Genomic DNA, 17,114 nt, shown 5'->3' with positions numbered 1-17,114 from the left:
TGCCCAATCCAAACCTAGGGTCACTATGGCCACTACTATTTAATTCCCAGCAGTGATCGGAGGGTCCTGACAACAGCTAGGGGTCGGTCAATGATGCTGGTGACAGTTCCCCTTGACAATAAGTGGCAAGTGTTTCTTTGTTGGCTCTGGACACTTACCCAATGGTGCAACCGGCGTCTGCCTCGATGGTCCAGATGCAGTTGAGATTGTGCTCATAGGGGGCTGGGTACCCAGGCGACAGCACCTGCCCTGACACCTCTCCTCTCACTGTCCCTCCACACTCAGCTGAAAGAAATTGCAACAGAACCAGAATCATGGGGTAGCCTGAGCATCCGGCAGTCGCTGAGTGCCCCCCAAGTCCTTCTACTCAATTCCAGGTGGTTAGGCAGAGCATGCAAAAGCCTTGCTAGGTGAGGCTAGTACTCAGAACCAGAAACACATTCTTAATACTCGATAATAAAAGACACAACACACACAACCCAATTAAGAACAAGACAAAGGATTTTAATAGCCATGTGTCCAAAGAAGATACGTGAATGGCCAAGATGAGTGTAAGGAGTTGCTTACCCTAATTTGGTTTTGGTATGGAACTGCCAATCAAAATCACAGCCACTCCATTCTTACCATGACCAAAAGGCAAGTGTTGGTAATAGAACGTCAAGTGTAGGTGAGGCTGGGGGAGGGGTGGTGGTGGTCAGACTAGAGCCTTCATAATCCTGGTGGAAATGTATGATGGTGCAGCTACTTTGGGAAACAAGCTGGTAGGTAGTTTCTTAAGATTGTTAAATGTAAGTCACCATACGATGTGGTAGCACCTCTCTCAGAAGAAGCGAAAACATATGTTCACCTAAAAGCTTAGACCTGAATGTTTTTAGCGGTGTTATTCATAGTAGCCAACAAGCGGAGATGGCCCAGTGTCCATTAACTGAAGAAAGGGAAAACAACATGTGGTTTATCTTTCTGACAGACAAATCCATAAAAAGGAATGCAGCTCACACACATGCTACGGTGTAGAACTGGAAAACGTGATGCTAGGTCAAAGAAACCAGATGCAAAAGACTCTATTGTATAGTCCCACTTATGCAAAGTATCCAGAATAGCAAGGCTAGCGGTATGGAGGGTGCATAATGTTTACCAGGGCTTGGGGAGTGAGTAGTGAGTGACTGCCAATGGGTGTAGACTTCCCTTTGGAAGGAGAAACTGTTCAGCGCTTAGGGGCAATGGTGCTGCAAGCACGTGGGATGAGCAAAAACAACCGGATTGTGAATAAACTGGTACTTGAAACAGCCCCCAAGGGTTACAACTAGCTGCCTACTCCATGACCAAACTCGTTGGAGCTTCCTAAAGCAGAACAAGGAAGGAGTTTGTACCTGGTCGTGACACAAAGGGACCCCTGGCGCTAGCTGCCAGGGGGTGCACTGCTGACTTTGACTCAGTTATTTTCTACATCAGGGCCAGTGGAGGAGATACCACTGTGCATCTGCCTATCCTGGCACATGCACAATTCTAACAAGTGCTGGTGCCCAGGAGGAGGAAGCCAGTTCCTCACTGGTACAGGACAGAGAGCTGGGAGGGTTTGGATTCAGATGCACCTTAAAGGAGGAGCCAGAGCTGCCCAGGTTGGGTGCTGGCAGGGGAGGCTGGGAAGGGCAGGAGGAAGAGACCAAGCAGTCAGAGAGAAGAGGAGGGACCTGGTAGGTCAGGGTGGGGATGTGCAGTGGTAGACAGCAGGGCTAGGGACCTAGGGAAGCGTGAGGTGTTGGAAGGCAATGTGTACCAGGCTGCTGTGAGTGGATTCTGGTGCAGGGAAGAAGAGCAGGGTGCAAACATGTGAATGAACTCTCGTTGCAACGGTGAGGGAGTGGACGGCAGTAGCAGCTCGGAAGAGCACAGAGGATTGAGCCTCAAGGCAAGGAAACTGGTGGAGGGATCTGTGTTCTCCATCATTCTGAGTCACTTAACCCATGAGCTGGTGCCCCCCCCGCCCAGCTGCAGCCTCCCTTAGCCAGGTCTACTTCTAAGACTCTGTCCCTAAACCTCTGAGACATTTCCCACATTGTCTCTACTTGGCCTCCAATTCCAGAGTCTCAGCCTAGGCCCTCTCCACCTCTTAGCTGGCTCAGTGCTATCCGAGGCACTTCCCAAGAGGAGGATGTGCCCTGCCTCTGGAGCAAGGTCCACATCTTCTGGTTGTCCTTCCTTTGGGCCCCTTGCCTTTAGGAGGATCCCTGGTCCTGCCAAGTCTGATGAGCTAACTCCACAGGCCAGGCATCCTTTGCTTGGACCAACATGGTGAGTGTCCTCCCTATGGCACCTTTGAGACACCCTCCCCTGCCCAAGTAGAGCTGATACTGCCTTCCTTCGTATCTCCAGCGCAGTGTGAATGAAATGGCTATATTGCAAGTACGTTAGACTAGTGTCTGTCATCTCCTCTGTCAGACCAGGCTCTTGGCTACTGACACCTTGTCGGAGACTGCACATCGAGTGTGTGGCAGAGTGTTGGGCACACAACAGAAGTTTAATAAGTATTTACTGAGTGAATGGATGCACGGCCCAGTGAGTAGAAGATTATTGCTTCCCAGGAAAATTACTGTGTCTGAAGCAAAGAAGCATGAGGGGAAAACGAAGAGGTTTGAGGCCGAGCTGTTTAGGAAAGGGAGTGATTGGTTAAGCAAGGGGCGAAATGCTAGAGAAGATGGGTTCAAACTCACAGCGGGGAGACTAATAAAGGCCCATGAGGCATCACTCTGACCTTGAGGCTCAACCGAGGCCCCTAAGAAAGGGATGAGAGAGGGACCTACTTCCCAGTAAGTGTTTAGGAGACTAGGCCCTTTCTTTGTGCTATCCTCCCTGTGGGCCTCCATTCTGTGGTGCCATTGGGATGGGGTAGCTCCAACTTGATTGACAGGCATGAGGTAAATGAGCCTGTGGCCGGGAGCGAGCGAGAGGGAGAGTAACAATCTGATGGGGAGCAGGAAGCTGGGACAGTGGGAGAGTGTCATCCACGACCTTGGCTTCCACCTCAGAGGGTGGGTATTTGGAGACAGGAGCCCTGGGAAGAGCTTCACAGGGACCCAGCCTCTCCGTCCTTCCCCATGGGGTCATGCTATTCAAGGGCTAGCAGGAGGGCAGGAGGGCCTGGGTATTCCAGCCTGTAGCATTCACTAGAAGCAACTCCTTGAGGTTCTACTCTTCCTGGCCTGCCCCCTTTCTTCCCATCCTAGAGCTTTGGCTGCCGGGCTTGGGCTATGGATTCTCCTCATCAATGAAGCAAACACTTGAATATGTAAAGCTGCATCAGTCACTTCAGTAGCCGATGCCAAACTCAACCCTCAACATGGCATGTGCTCTCTCTTCTCTCCTCTCTCTCTCTTTTCTTCTCTCTTCTCTTCTCTTTTCTTTTCTTCTTCTTCTTCTTCTTCTTCTTCTTCTTCTTCTTCTTCTTCTTCTTTTTTCTTCTCTTCTTCTTCTTCTTCTCTCTTCTCTCTCTCTCTCTCTCTTCTTCTCTCTCTCTCTTCTTCCTTTTTTCTCTCTTCTCTCTTCCTCCTCTTCCTCGCTCTCTCTCGTCTCTCTCTCCTCTCTCCTCTCCTCTCTCTCTCTCTCTCTCTCTCTCTCTCTCTCTCTCTCTCTCTCTCTCTCTCTCTCTCTCATGGAGCCTGAAGATGCTTCACTGAGGAAGGCTTCCAAGGCCCAAAGCCTGAGGTATAAATAATCTTCCCATCCCTGTTTGAGTGTAACTGACACATTGGCTAGTAGAGGGTCCGGGAAAGGAATCCTTTCTGCAAAGCAAACAGTTATCTCACGGGAAACACTGTCTCTCCTCTTGCTTGCTTTGATCTGCTTGCCTTGTGCTACGCGCTGCTGTTTGTTGATGCACGCATATCCCTGCCTGACCTGAGAGTGCTCATATCTGAATTCTAAGCACCTGCGTTGGGCCTGGAACAGGAATAAAAGAACCCGGGGATAACAAGAGGAATGGTCACAGATTGTAAAATCCCAGTGCCGAAGCAAGGAAGATGGGAGTATCCTTGGGGCCAGCAAGCCTAGCTGAATTGAGCAGCCCTGGGCCTCTCCCAGTGCGAGACTCTGTTTCAATAAACAAACAAACAAACAAACAAAGTGGATGACTCCTGAGGTTGATCTCTGGTGTCATCATGAGTCTACACACACACACACACACACACACACACACACACACACACACACACACACACAGACATACTTTCTGGGTTGAAATTCTTGCTCTTGACCCTCTGTGTGTCATGTGGAGACCCCATTACAATGTAGCTATCCAGGGTAATGGGACCAACCATAGTCACTAAGGTTTCTCCCAGTGCTGTTTATCCAGGTGGCACTGTGTGTGCTCAGGCTAGACCATTCAGGCTAGACCAGCCACCTACCCATCTTACCCTCCCACTGGTGAGATCATATCTACCCTTCCAGGTCTCAATTGAACTGTCACTCCCTGTGCAGAACCCTCTCACATAGCCCCAGGACTCTGAACAGAGATGTGTAGACAGGAAGCTCTGTGGACAGAGCTCATCGTCATGGCAATGGTCCATATGTATACCTGCTCTCTTTGGTAGATCAGGAGATTTCCAGTGGCTGGGACAGACTTTCTCCCTTCTCGGCTTCCATATCCCCAGACACCCGCCTGCCTCTTTCGAGCATGCGTGGTTTGGTAGACACTCATGTTTTCCCGCCCTCTCCTGTGGCTATTTCATTCTCACCCAATCTACCTGCACTGCATTGGTACACTTTGGGTACTGGGCACAGGAGACCAGGCTGACAAGATCTGGTTTGGAGGAAACAGGATGAGTTGGGTGATAGAAGTCTGAGCAGCCCAGAAGTGAACAAGTGGTCAGACAAACAGAATGGTAGCAGTCTGCATATTTTTCAGTTTGGCCTTGGACCACTGTCTCTGTGACGAACGCATACAGCCTCCAGGGGAACAACTGTTGACAACTGGCAAGAACCACAGGCTTAGGATGGGAAGACGCATGCTGCACACCACAGTCTTCTGCAAGGATGAGATCAGATCTAGTTTGTTACCTCAGCCCTTCCCCCAGGATTTATAATAGAAAAGAGAGCACAAATCCATTTCACTTGCAGGGAAACTGAGGCCTAGAGCGAACTGGGGGGCCATTTGAGTCTCAGTGTGGCAGGAAGCCCTGGAGTCACTTCTCCCTCGGGCAGAGACCCACCTACCACTTCTCCATGGCCTGTGCTACAACACTGAGGGCATGGCTTGACTAAATGTGTGACTGTTACTGCCCGTGTGATGAGTCGGGAGTTCCAGAAAATGAAGAAGGGTGCCCATGAAGCCACAATGCTAACAGGTAGATCCAATCCTGGTTGATGGCCCCAGGTCCTGGATACCCTTTCTGAGGCCCGGGATGGAGTTCAGATGACTACGGAAGGACCAAGGAGTCCTTTGCAAATGAAGAGGCCGTCTTACCAACACAGGTGGGCAGTGGTCGGTCCCATGTCCTACGTTCTCCACTGAGACACACCAGCTCCTCACTGCCCCGAAGACTGTAGCCAGGGTCACAGCTGAAGGTCACTGAGCTGCCTGCAAAATGACCTCCATCGTGGACCTTGTAGCCAAACTGGGGGGTCCCTGGGTCCTCACATCGGATGAGCTCAAAACCTGGGGAAGACGGAAGAGAAACAGTAGGCTGAGACCCTGGGGACAGACACATGGCTCCTCTTTCCCTCTACCTTGTGTCCAGAGGTTTCCTCGCCACCACCCTGAGTGTGCCAGCCTCAGACTCATGACCCAGCCCTATTTTTATCCTCTGTGGTGGGTGTATTTCCCCATTGCTTCGTGCAAATGAATTCAGATTTTAACAGAGTGCATGCTTGGGGCTGGATTTCCTTTTTTTTTGGTTGACCGGGTAGCATTCAGTGAGTGGGGATCTGTGGTTTCTGTTTTGCTCACTGGACGCTGTGAGAAGGCAGAGCAGCATGGGGGTGGGGGGTAGAGTTGGGGGGGCACATATCACCACACAAACAGCTGCATGGAAAGGGCTGGAGGAAGAGAGTCTCCCGCGAGTCCCCACTCCACTCTGTGGGACTCCAGAGACCTTGCCTCTCATTCCTTATTCATAGAGGTCTGGCAGGTGGGTGTAATTATTGGCACTCTACCATTGAGGGCATTGACTTGGGGAGGTTAACTAAATTGTCTGAAATTCACACCATTTTCAGTTAATAGAAATGGAATTCAAATGCGACTCTACTTAATCCCGGTACATGGGAGCCACTTCTGAAAGAGGTAAAGATCCCCGTGTGAGACATGCCGGCACCCAGGCAAGGGAAATTCCTGAGGAGACCTTGCTGGGCCACTGGAGTCACTCTCACACAATTTGTCCATCTCAGGTAATGAGCAGCCCGCTGTCACATAACTGGGAAATTACCACCACAGGTGTAGAATTTCTCTGTCATCTCAAAAAGTTTTAGCTGCCTCTCCTCTCACTTCCTCAGCCAACCTCCCTCTGTTTCTATGTACCTTCTCTATGAAGTCCTTAAAACGGGCGGCCTTTGTGTCTGGTTTTCTTTGCTTCGGTTAATGTTTTAACACAATGGTTCTCAATCTTCCTAAGGCTGCGGATCTTTTAATGCAGTTCTTCACACTGTGTTGACCCCACCCCCACCCCACCCCTCCCCCGCGCACCCAGCCATAAAATTATTCTCATTGCTACTTCATATCTGTAATTTTGCTACTGTTATGAATCATAATCTAAATATCTGATAAGCAAGGTGTTTGATATGCAAACCCTTGCAAAAGCGTCATCTGACACCCAAACGGGTCGCGCAGCCCAGAGGTTGAGAATCACTGTTTTAATGATCTATGTAAGTTAAAGCACTAATTATTTCTTCCTTTTTGTTGCCAAACAATACTCCACTGTATGGACACAGCACATTTTCTATATCCACTCGTTAGTTACGAATCACCCACCGGATTTTAAAGACACGGATAAGCATGCATTCTTTAGCCCTGCCAGGCAAGTGAGTTCACATGAATAACATGGAAAAGTCTGGCTTCACAGTCTATTCAGATCCAATAAAGACTTACTAGAGAATTGAAGTTCAAAGCCTTTGCTGGTGTTTTCTGCATCTGTGATGAAGTCAAGCCACAGGCTGCTGGATGTGCTGTTCAAAGTCACCCCCAACATCTCAGAGCGGCTGAAGACCCCCAGCAAACGGGCGGTGTTGTTACTGCCATCATAGACCTGGATACCAGAGACCCCAATCCAATGACATCAGAGTTGCCTAGTTCAGACAAGGTCTTCTCACCCTGCAGCCCACATTCCCAGTGTGCAGCATCAGTAACAGCTGCCAGGCAGAGAGGCAGCTAGCCATCAGATGCTTGAAAGGTGGCAAAGTGAAGCCAGCAACTGAGTCAGTAGTGTCCCCGCCCCCTCACCCCCCATTGTTAACGCGGTGCCCCCTGTGTCTCTAGTCTTTGGGAACTGGTTGCTCCTCTACCGTCCTGTGGCAATCCGCTTGTTTCCTGGGCGCTCATCTGCTACCGGCCCACTCTTCAGCAGCCTTGGGAAGCCAGGCTGGGGCCTTGAGTCCCCAAGCCATCTGTTTCTGTAGACAGATAGGCTGAAAGCACACTGAGCGTGTGCATCACTCAACGCTCACTCTTGTCCTTCCACCAGGTGACACAGCTATTGTCCTGCCTGCCTGTGGCAGTAGCCTGCCTTGACCATTCTTCGGGCATGATCCCTGGGGTGCAAGCTGGATGTACTTAAAAATGGCCACCGTGTTATGGTGACCTGCCTTTCCCCGGGCCCTGCCCCTCCCCTTCCTGGCATAATGAGGGCTCCAGCCAGGGCCTGCTGGGTTTGCCAATGGGGGAATAGCGCTGGCATCTGGCTTCTCTCATTCCCATCTGTCCCCTGAACTTCCAAGTACCAGCAAAAGCAACAGTCATCAGAGTAATGAACTGGCTCCCCAGGTCTCGAGGTGGCTGCTCCTTTCTAGATAGTTGTACAAATAACAACAGAAGTTGTGATTGAGTGAGAGGCCCCCTGGCGCTTTGGTAAATATCAAAGATGGGATCTATGGGTGGGAGGATGAATGTTTGTGCACGGCACACAATGTGGTGCCAGCTGCCAGCAAATTGGAGCAATATTTCCACCCTTCCATTTCGGAAGCCGAGCAATCCTTCCAGCTAACAACGGCGCTGTGTGGCGCAGAATTCTTTCTGAGGCTGCTAGAGCCCAATCCCTTGCCCTAGTGTACTAAGAGTCCTGGACGTCCACCCTGAGATGACACCACTTTTGTGCATGCCCATGCACGCGCAGGAAGTGCACGTCATGGTGTGGGTACAGAGGCCAGAGCCCAGTCTTGGGTGTTAGTTCCGCCTTCCACCTTATTAGAGGCAGGATTTCTTGTTTGCTCAGCCTCATCCTTGTTTGCCACTGCGTATGCCGGGCTAGCTGGCCTGGGAGCTTCCAGAATTCTCTCATCTTGCAATAAGGCCCTTGGGATTACAGATATATACTACCATATACAGCTTTTATACTGGTTCTGGGGATTCAAACTCAGGTCCTTCATGCTTGGACAACAAAGTCTTTACCCTCTGAACTATTTCCAAAGCCATAAAAACATGTTTTTTTTTTTTTTTTTTAAAGCCATGAAAACATCTGTTGGAATGAATGGATCAAGATATCAATAGTCAACACTCGATACAGTATGTATGTTAAGACACCAGACACCAGTGGTTCTTAGCGGACTGAATATTGGGTTGTTGTACTGGAAATATCAAACCTGTTCAAATTGAGCCTTTGTATCCAGTTTCTACCTAACACGGAAAGCCAAGGCCAGAAGCTCAGATGACATGATACACTGGGCAGGTCGAAATCAAAAATGGAATGTAGAAAATGCTACCGAACGAGCGGACGCATGTCTCAACAAATACACTAGACGAGAAAAGTGAAAGGGGTTGGGGAAAGCTACAGGTTAACCAACCTGTAAGGACAGAAAATCCAGCACGCAGATTTTATGTGCAGCCTCACTCAAATAAACTGTAAATCCAAAAATACACGATGACATTTATGAGATAATTTGGAGATCTCAACATTGCCTGGATGTATGGTGATATTAAGAAATTATTGTTAATTAATAAGGATAACGAGTGTGGAATTTTTTTTCTCCTTATTCTCAAGGCATAATTTGTTCTAATCCATTAAGGACCAAAAGGTTATTTGTATCATTATCATAAAATCGTTGCAGAAAAATTTATAAAACAGAAAAGCACAAGGGGAAGAAAACAGTTTTTGTTCTGGTGGAGATCATCCTAGGCACGAGTGTGTATGTGTGTGTGTGTGTGTGTGTGTGTGCATGTGTGTGTGTGTGTGTGTGTGTGTGTGTGTGTGTGTGTGTGTGCAAAATTGAGGGGCTGGAATGATGGCTCTGTTGGTAAAATGCTTGTTGGTCAAGTATGAGGTCTTGAGTTCGGATCCCCAGCAGCAATGCTAAAGAACCAAAGCCTGCTTGTAGAGACTCCTCCCACCACCAATGTTAAGGCCCCCTCTCCTGCATATGTAATTATGCATTGGTCTGTAAACTCAGATTGTTTGTGAACTTTCTCTTCTACTGCTTTTAGTCCTTCTGTCCTGTGCTCTGTCCACACTAACTTAGAAATGTGGCAGAGCTGGTGTGTGCCCGTAACCCCAGCACCGGGGAGGCAGACCGGATCCCCTGGTCTCCCTGGCTAACCAATGTAAACTGGTGAGCTCCAGGATCAGTGAGGGAGGACATGATTGAGGAACAATCTGCCATTGACCTCTGGTCTCCATACACATGCACACACGTATGAACATGTACATACACACAAACAAGACCAAACTATAAATGCTCTCAGTACAGTGCATATAATTTTCAAGTCTTTAAATAGTTTTCCACAGCAGCATTTAAATAGCTGTAGGGATTTCCAGCACAAAATTAACACAATCTACAACATGATTATTTACTTAGCAGCTTTCAGAGTATGTGCTGAGGCAGGTAGGAGACTTTCGGCAATCATCACAAATAAGAAAGCCAGTGTTTTCCTACAATTATTTTTTTGTCATAAATCCATTTGGAATTTATTTTTGCATACCATGCAAGATTCTACTTCACCCCTGGTCCATTAGTCATTCAACAAAACCCCGGGGTGGGGGGTGGGGGCAGAGGGATTGTTTACTTTTGTTTTTAAGTCATAGTCTCATAATGTAGTTTGGGCTAGCCTAGAACTTGCTATGTAGAGCAGGCTGGCCTTACGCTCACAGAGATCTACCTGCTGCCACCTTCCAAGTATTGGGGTGAAAGGTGTGCACCCCCCAATTCCAGGCTTCAAAACCCTGTTAGCAAATATCCTACCCACCGCCAATTTTAAACCCATCTCTGTGGCATATATAATTCCAGTACGATTCCGTGAGTTAGGATTTGTTTCTGACGTTTCTCTTCTGTTGCGGCTGTCTGTCCTTGCGGTGCTCTGCACTGCTTCAGGCGTTGTAGCTTTATAATACTGCTATGTATGCAGCAGAGCGTCTCAATTGTCTTCTTTAAAAAAAAGCATTCTCTCATATTTATTCTCCTAGGTAAACTTTAAGAGTTTCCCCAAATTAGAAAAGAAAATAACACCCCATTCAAAGAAAAGTCCTACGTTATTCGGACTGAGGTATGTGAAGTGGGATGATCTGAGAAAACCAAGCACGGATGTAACACCGCATCTTCCGACACGCGGCTCCATCTTGCCAAACTGCCAACGCATCACAGCACGACTCTATTCTCTATTTATTCCTGGGTGACTTTATAGTTTTCTCTGGTATTGGGAAATAGATCTTTAAAAACATGTCTCCAACAGGCTATCATTTGATAGGCCAGTTCTTCAGTACATAGAGGAGATGGGAACACCTTCCTGAGTAACCCAAGACAGTCCCTGCACATCCGGCTCAACTCTCTAAGTGCAGAACTTTCCACACAGGATAACACACGTGGGCGGCATCTCTGTGGACATTCCTGCATATCTGCTTGCAAATGTGGGCTATTTAGTTCCTCCAGAACAAGGAAGCTGGCTTCAGGGCAGTCCCCACCTTCCATCACATCAGATCTCGCCAGACGGTTCTCCAAAGAAGATTGCTGCCAACTCACACTAGTTTGGTCCAGTACTTTCCCCGGCTTTATATCCATGCCAGCACTCGGTGTTCTCAGGCGTTAGGCTCTTTTCTGGTTTGATAGATGCAGAAAGCATCGCATTTTCATTTAACTTTCCTGGATTACCACCCAGACTGGGCAAGGGTGTCTGTATGTTCACTGACGATTCTACCACCCTCCTGTGAACTCCCAGCACATACCCCTGTTCATGGCATTTCCCCGCATTTATTACAGTTCCGTTTTCTTTTACAATCAAGTTCTATAATTTTCTTTTAAAGATTATCCACATGCTAGGGGACAAATCTCTAGATGGCTTCCAGTTTTTGCCTCGATAACAAATGAGGGTTTTATTTTCCTGATTACATGTTTTAATTGGTTACAGAAACACCAGCTGCTTTGTTGAATTGTCTTATTGGTTCTGATAGCTTATTAGTTGAATCATTTGTGTCTTCTAAATAAATGAGAGAATTTTCTGCTCTCCTTTCTAATTTTTATAGCTTTCTTTGTTGTGTCTGGGTCTAACTGTAATGGCTTGGATCGGCGGCATAATGCTGAGAATTGTTGGCCGTGTCATGGCCATGGTCTTGTCTTTCAGCTGCCTGGAGTCCTGCAGGGAAAATTTCCATTAAACCTAATGCTTAGTGTGGTGTTTAGAAGGGCCTTTCTGTTGTCCTGTTGAGGAAATTCAACTTCCAGTTTGTTTTTTAAAAATCTTTTAAGATCTGGACTGGAGATTGGCTTTCATCTAAGGATGTTTTGTAATAAATTAACAGAGCCATCTCTCCTTTCTCTCCTTCCTCCCTCCCTCCCTTCTTTCCTTCCTCCCTCCCCCCTTCCCTCCCTCCCTTCTGCTCTAACCTTTTCCTAGGATACTAGCCTGAAGCAGAAGAAAGTCTCAATGTTTAAAGAGTTTAGACCTAGACAGTGGCAATCTCATGCAGGCAATTTAAACGATAGCATCGCGAGTTTTCTACTGGGTTGACACAGCCTCACAGATCTGGATCCTGCCTGCTTTGTTATTTTTGTATTGATATGCTGGATGGATTTAATCTGATATTGTCTAGGGGGTTTTCAGACCAATGATCATATATAAGACTAGCTTAATAGGTCTATCTTTCTGTGTTTACTCTTTAATTTTTAGGTTTTCTGCTATAAATTGACAAGCTATATCTGTGTGGAATATGGGGCAATGCTTGGATTTATAAATAAAAAGTGAAAAATTAAATAAAGCTAAAATCAACATATTCATCATCTCAACTATTTCTCTTTCTACCTCTCTCTCCCTCCCTCCTTCTTTCTCCCCCACCTCCCCCCGACTCTCTCTCTCTGTAAGTGTGGTATCTTCTTCAAGTTTGTTCTTTCTTTCTTTCTTTCTTTCTTTCTTTCTTTCTTTCTTTCTTTCCTTCCTTCCTTCCCATGAGACATAGTCTCACTACATAGACCAGGCTGGTCTTGAACTTACAGAGATGTGCTGCCTCTACCTCCTGAGTACTAGCATTAAAGGTATAGGCCACTACACCTGCTCTACCCCTAGTTTCTTTCTTTTATTTATCTTTCATTCCTTCCATTCTTCTTCTTTTCTTTTCTTTCCTTCCCTCTCTCTTTCTTTCAGACCACGACCCTCACTGTACCAGGGATCTCTGATTTGGCTAGGTGGGCTGGCTAGCAGATACCAGCGTCTCCCTGTTTCTACTGGACTATAGTCATGCCCCAGTGTGATGAGTCTGGCTTTCACCCGGGGTTCTGGGGATCTAAACTCAGGTCCTCATGCTTGTGTGGCAAGCACTTTGCTGACTGAGCCACCTCTCCAGCCCTGCTGATTATTCTGTATCATGTGATTGTGAAATATACTATCTGTTAATGTACTCTACCCATCGCCTTGTGCAATAGATCCCAAAGACAAAGCCTAGTCCTCAACCCAGGAGGGCTCTGCACTATTTGGCCATCACCTCCCTCCCCACTGCCCCCTCCTCCAGCCTCTGGGGACCACCATTCCTTGCTTTAACACCTGTGCTTTCATTTGTCCCATTTATACACGTGAATTGGCATGTCCATCTTTATTTTTTCTTTTTTTTCCAGAGTAGCTTGATTACTGCAGGGATTACCTGTAAGTGGGCCTGGCCTGGAGCTTTGGGGGAGATGGTATAGAGGGTTTTAATTTATAAAAAAATGGTTTTTGGTTTATTTGGGTTCTCGCTTTCTTTGTTTCATCATCATCGTCGTCGTCATCATCATCATTATTTTTTTTTTTTTCTGAGACAAGATTTCTCTCTGTAGCCATAGCTGGCTTAAATTAGGTATGTAGACAAGGCTGGCCTCGAACTCACAGAGATCGGCATGCCTCTGCCTCCCAAGTGCTGGGATTAAAGGAGTGTGCCACCATCGCTCAGTGGTTCTCTAAGATCAGTGTTTTAAAAAATATTTTAGTCGTGTGGTTAAGTGTGTCTCAGTGTGGATATGTGCATATGAGTTCAGTGTCAGCAATACCAAGAAGAGGGTGTTGAATCTCCTGGAGCTGAAGGTATAAGTAGTTATGAGCTGTAAGCCATGTGTGCTGGGAGCTGAACTTGAGTCCTCTGGAAGATCAATGCGAACTCTTAACTGCTGAGCCATCTCTTCAGCCCCAAACATTAGCATTTTCTAATCTAGAAAACAGCTGTTTCCTTTTCTTTTGAGCTTTCAGATTTCTTGGCTTACAGCTATTCCTATTTTCCTGTCACCATAATCTGGATCACACCTACATTTATACCCCTTTTCACTTTCATATTATATAGTCTTCACTTCTTTTTTGGTTCAGTCCTGCCAGGTTTATTTTATTGGTCACTTTAAAAAAAGAAAAGTTGATTTTGCTGATACTGCTATTGCTAATAGTTTGTTTTTTTGGTTTGGTTTTGTTTGTAACTTCCTCATTTGATTGATTGACTGAGAGAGAGAAGATCTCATTGGGTAGCTCAGGTTAGCCTGGAACTCACTGAGTAGCTTCGGCTGTCCTTGGACTCACGACATTCTTCCTGCTCAGTTCCCAGGAAGTGGGGTTACGAACTTAAACCACCATGCCCAGTTCCTGTTCCTCTTTAGAAGCCATCTTTTTCCAGTCTGAGTGTACATTACCTGCCATAACAACATGTGGGAGGCTAAGGCAAGAGGGTGAAAGGTTTGGGGGCTACACCTGGAGAGTCTCCAAAACCAGCAAGTGGATAGACAAACAGCAAGTGGATAGACAAACAGCAAGTGGATAGACAAACAGCTATGCACCTTTTTCCTTCTCTCTTTGGGTTTATTCTGTCATGTTATTCAAGTCACTAAGCCCTCGTTTATTTTCCATGTGGGTGACATGTCAGAGGCTCACAGAGGTATATCAGGATTTTCCTATGGAAACTCCCACAGCGACTGTAACTTTATTAAATTTTTAAAAAACATTTCTACTAGCCATGTTATTTGGCACATCAAGTTTCGTTCTGGATTGATCGAACATTTCATTAATACAAAAGAACCCTCTTCTTCATTTCCTTTTGAGGCGTGGAGATGTCCTCCAGAGCGTCCCGTAATGAGCTGACTTCATTTTTCTGTGTTACCAAACCCCCTCCCCCTTTTTCATTGTCTCCACTCGGTGTTTTAATTGGATGATCATGTTTTTCATCTCCATCCAATCTTCCCTCATCTGAGCTAGCTCTGTTTTCATTATTGCCTATTTTGTGCCATAAATACAATATTCTCTCGACTCCTGTGAAGAATACCAATTAGGAGCTTTAAAAATTATGTTTCTGTTCTTTGTGGCAAACAGAGGGGGCGATTAGCTCTGATCCCTCAGACAGGTCCCCTTCTCATCTGATGAATATCCACACAGGTTTGGTTAATTTCCTTGTTGGCACATCATTGCAGAGGGGGAAATGGAAATGGGAGACTATACCTCCCCTAGATTTTAAGGAGGAGCAAGGAAGCAGTGCCAAAGACGCCCCAGCACATAGAAGCATTTCCAGTGTTGGTGATGGTGGCCTGCCCTTTCTCTACTGAGCCTGACAACTCTTGATCATCTTTCCCCAGAGAGTCAATGAAAGCCAAGGACGGGACAGGATGTCACCTAAGAATAGAATTGTGCTCTGTTGTCTCTCAAACGCAGTCCTCACACTGAAGAGTGAGGATGACTAAGATCTTGTCCCCAATAGTGGCCTTACCCTCGGCTGTGCATGGATGTTCCTTTAGGCTTTATCAAGATGTGTATGTATGCAGGTGTGGGGGGGTGTATGCGGGTGTGCCTGCATATGGGTGTGCATGTGTGTGTAGGGCAGAGGGCCACTTTGGGTATGGTTCCTCAGGAGGCACGAACATTGCTTTCTAATATAAGTCTCTTTGGGCCGTGTAGCTTACTGATTGCACTAAGAACGCTAGCCAGTGAGCCCCAAGGACCCTCTTGCCTCCACTTTACCAGTGCTGGTTTTGCAAGCCTGTGTGTGCCCCATGGCTGGCTTTTTACATGGGTATTGGGGAATTGATTTCAGGCCCTCGTGGATGTGTGGGAGCACTTTATTCACTGAGCCATCTCCCCAGCCCTTCCCTGGGATCTATGTTGCTTAACTCACAAGCTGGGAATCACCATAGGATGCCCTTTGCCATGTTACAATGAAGCAAGGAAAACCCTCTTAAGATGCAGTACCATGCTCCCGGGCTTCCAGCCTCTAGAACTGAGAACTGGAGAAATCTATATTTTTTAATCCATTAAATTTTTTTTTTTAGTTTTTAAAATTGTATATCAAAGCCATCCTTGCCTGATTTCCAGGGCTGAGACCACCTTTCTTCACTTGCCTTTAGCTATCCTAATGGCAACCTGGGCAGGTTATAGTTATGTGCCCATGTTTCCTTAGACATTTTGAGCTGGGAGTTGTCTTTCTGCACTATTGTATTTTAAGGTGCTTTCTGCCTCGCTCACGTCAGATTGGCAGCAAGATCTACTGTAGGGACCATATCAAAAAAGAGTGAGGCGGCAACAGAATATAAGCTAGAATGTGTGGTGGACTAAGTCAAACTCCAGGGAACTTTTTGCTTTTAGGGTAATGATCAGGCCAGAAGTTACATATGCCAGGTCTGAAATACGAGGCCTTGGGTTTGGGGGAATCAGTCAAGAGCATTGGCACTATCTTTGGAGACAAGTAAAGTGTGGAGAAGGTGACAGATTCCAAGGTCTGTCTGTTTTGGTGTGTGCCAGTCTACTTTGGAGGCACAGGTAAGGAACATCCGAGCGTGTGAAAGATCAGTCAATTGTACTAAGGCAAGGAGCACAGGTTGTTGAGGGTAACTCTCATGTTCTAGGCTCCTTGCATAGCTGTGCTGAGGTCGACCAGATGGCAGGTACGGCACTCCTCCCGACTGTGATCGCCGGGCAGCTCTGAATCCCATTTAGAAAGGTATGACTGCCAGTTTTTTGAATCCCAAAATGGTTTTGTTACATGTTTATGTCCTGAGTTCTTTCTAAGAAGTTAGAGAGTCCTGGGGAGAAGATTTAGGACAGGAAACAGACAAACAGTGCCATCCCAATCTGCTTGCCTTCCCTTATGCAGAAACTTGTTCTAGACAAGCGTTTCTCCACCTTCCTAATGCTCTGACCCTTTAATATAGTCCGTCATGTTGTGCTGACCCACAGCCATAAAATTTGTTGCTACTCCATAGCTGTAATTTTGCTGCTGTTATGAATTGTAATGTAAGTATCTGATATGTGGCCTCACAGGCTGAGACCGCTGCTCTAGAGGGTTCAGGGACTTCATGTGGTGTGTGTGCAATGCTCGTACATGTGTATGTGTGTGTGTTGAAAAGTGAAAGCTACCAACATGCCTCAATGCTCACTAGGCTATTTTATACACATCTCAGTTATTTAACGAGGAGTGAGGTAAGGATGAGAAATGCTTCCATCTACACAATGAGTGGGTAAGTGTGTGTGTGTGTGTGGGGGGGGGGAGAGACAGGCTCTA

The 17,114-nt window shown here is 46.8% G+C and overlaps 1 protein-coding gene across 1 annotated transcript in view; it reads right to left on the bottom strand.

The window, feature by feature from the left end:
- Positions 1 to 17,114, bottom strand: part of Csmd2 (CUB and Sushi multiple domains 2) — a 561,027-nt gene that overhangs the window by 140,495 nt on the left and 403,418 nt on the right. Inside the window, exons 23-25 of the mRNA XM_051172054.1 lie at positions 7,076 to 7,232; positions 5,459 to 5,650; positions 159 to 285 (exon numbers count right to left, since the gene is read on the bottom strand). Coding sequence (XP_051028011.1) covers positions 159 to 285; positions 5,459 to 5,650; positions 7,076 to 7,232 — 476 coding nt within the window. The remainder of the gene's footprint in view (positions 1 to 158; positions 286 to 5,458; positions 5,651 to 7,075; positions 7,233 to 17,114) is intronic.

Source organism: Acomys russatus, chromosome 29 (genome assembly GCF_903995435.1).
Source record: "Acomys russatus chromosome 29, mAcoRus1.1, whole genome shotgun sequence".
Classification (NCBI taxonomy): domain Eukaryota; kingdom Metazoa; phylum Chordata; class Mammalia; order Rodentia; family Muridae; genus Acomys; species Acomys russatus.
The sequence above is the reverse complement of the archived record's forward strand: the minus strand, read 5'-3'. Positions and strand labels throughout refer to the sequence as shown.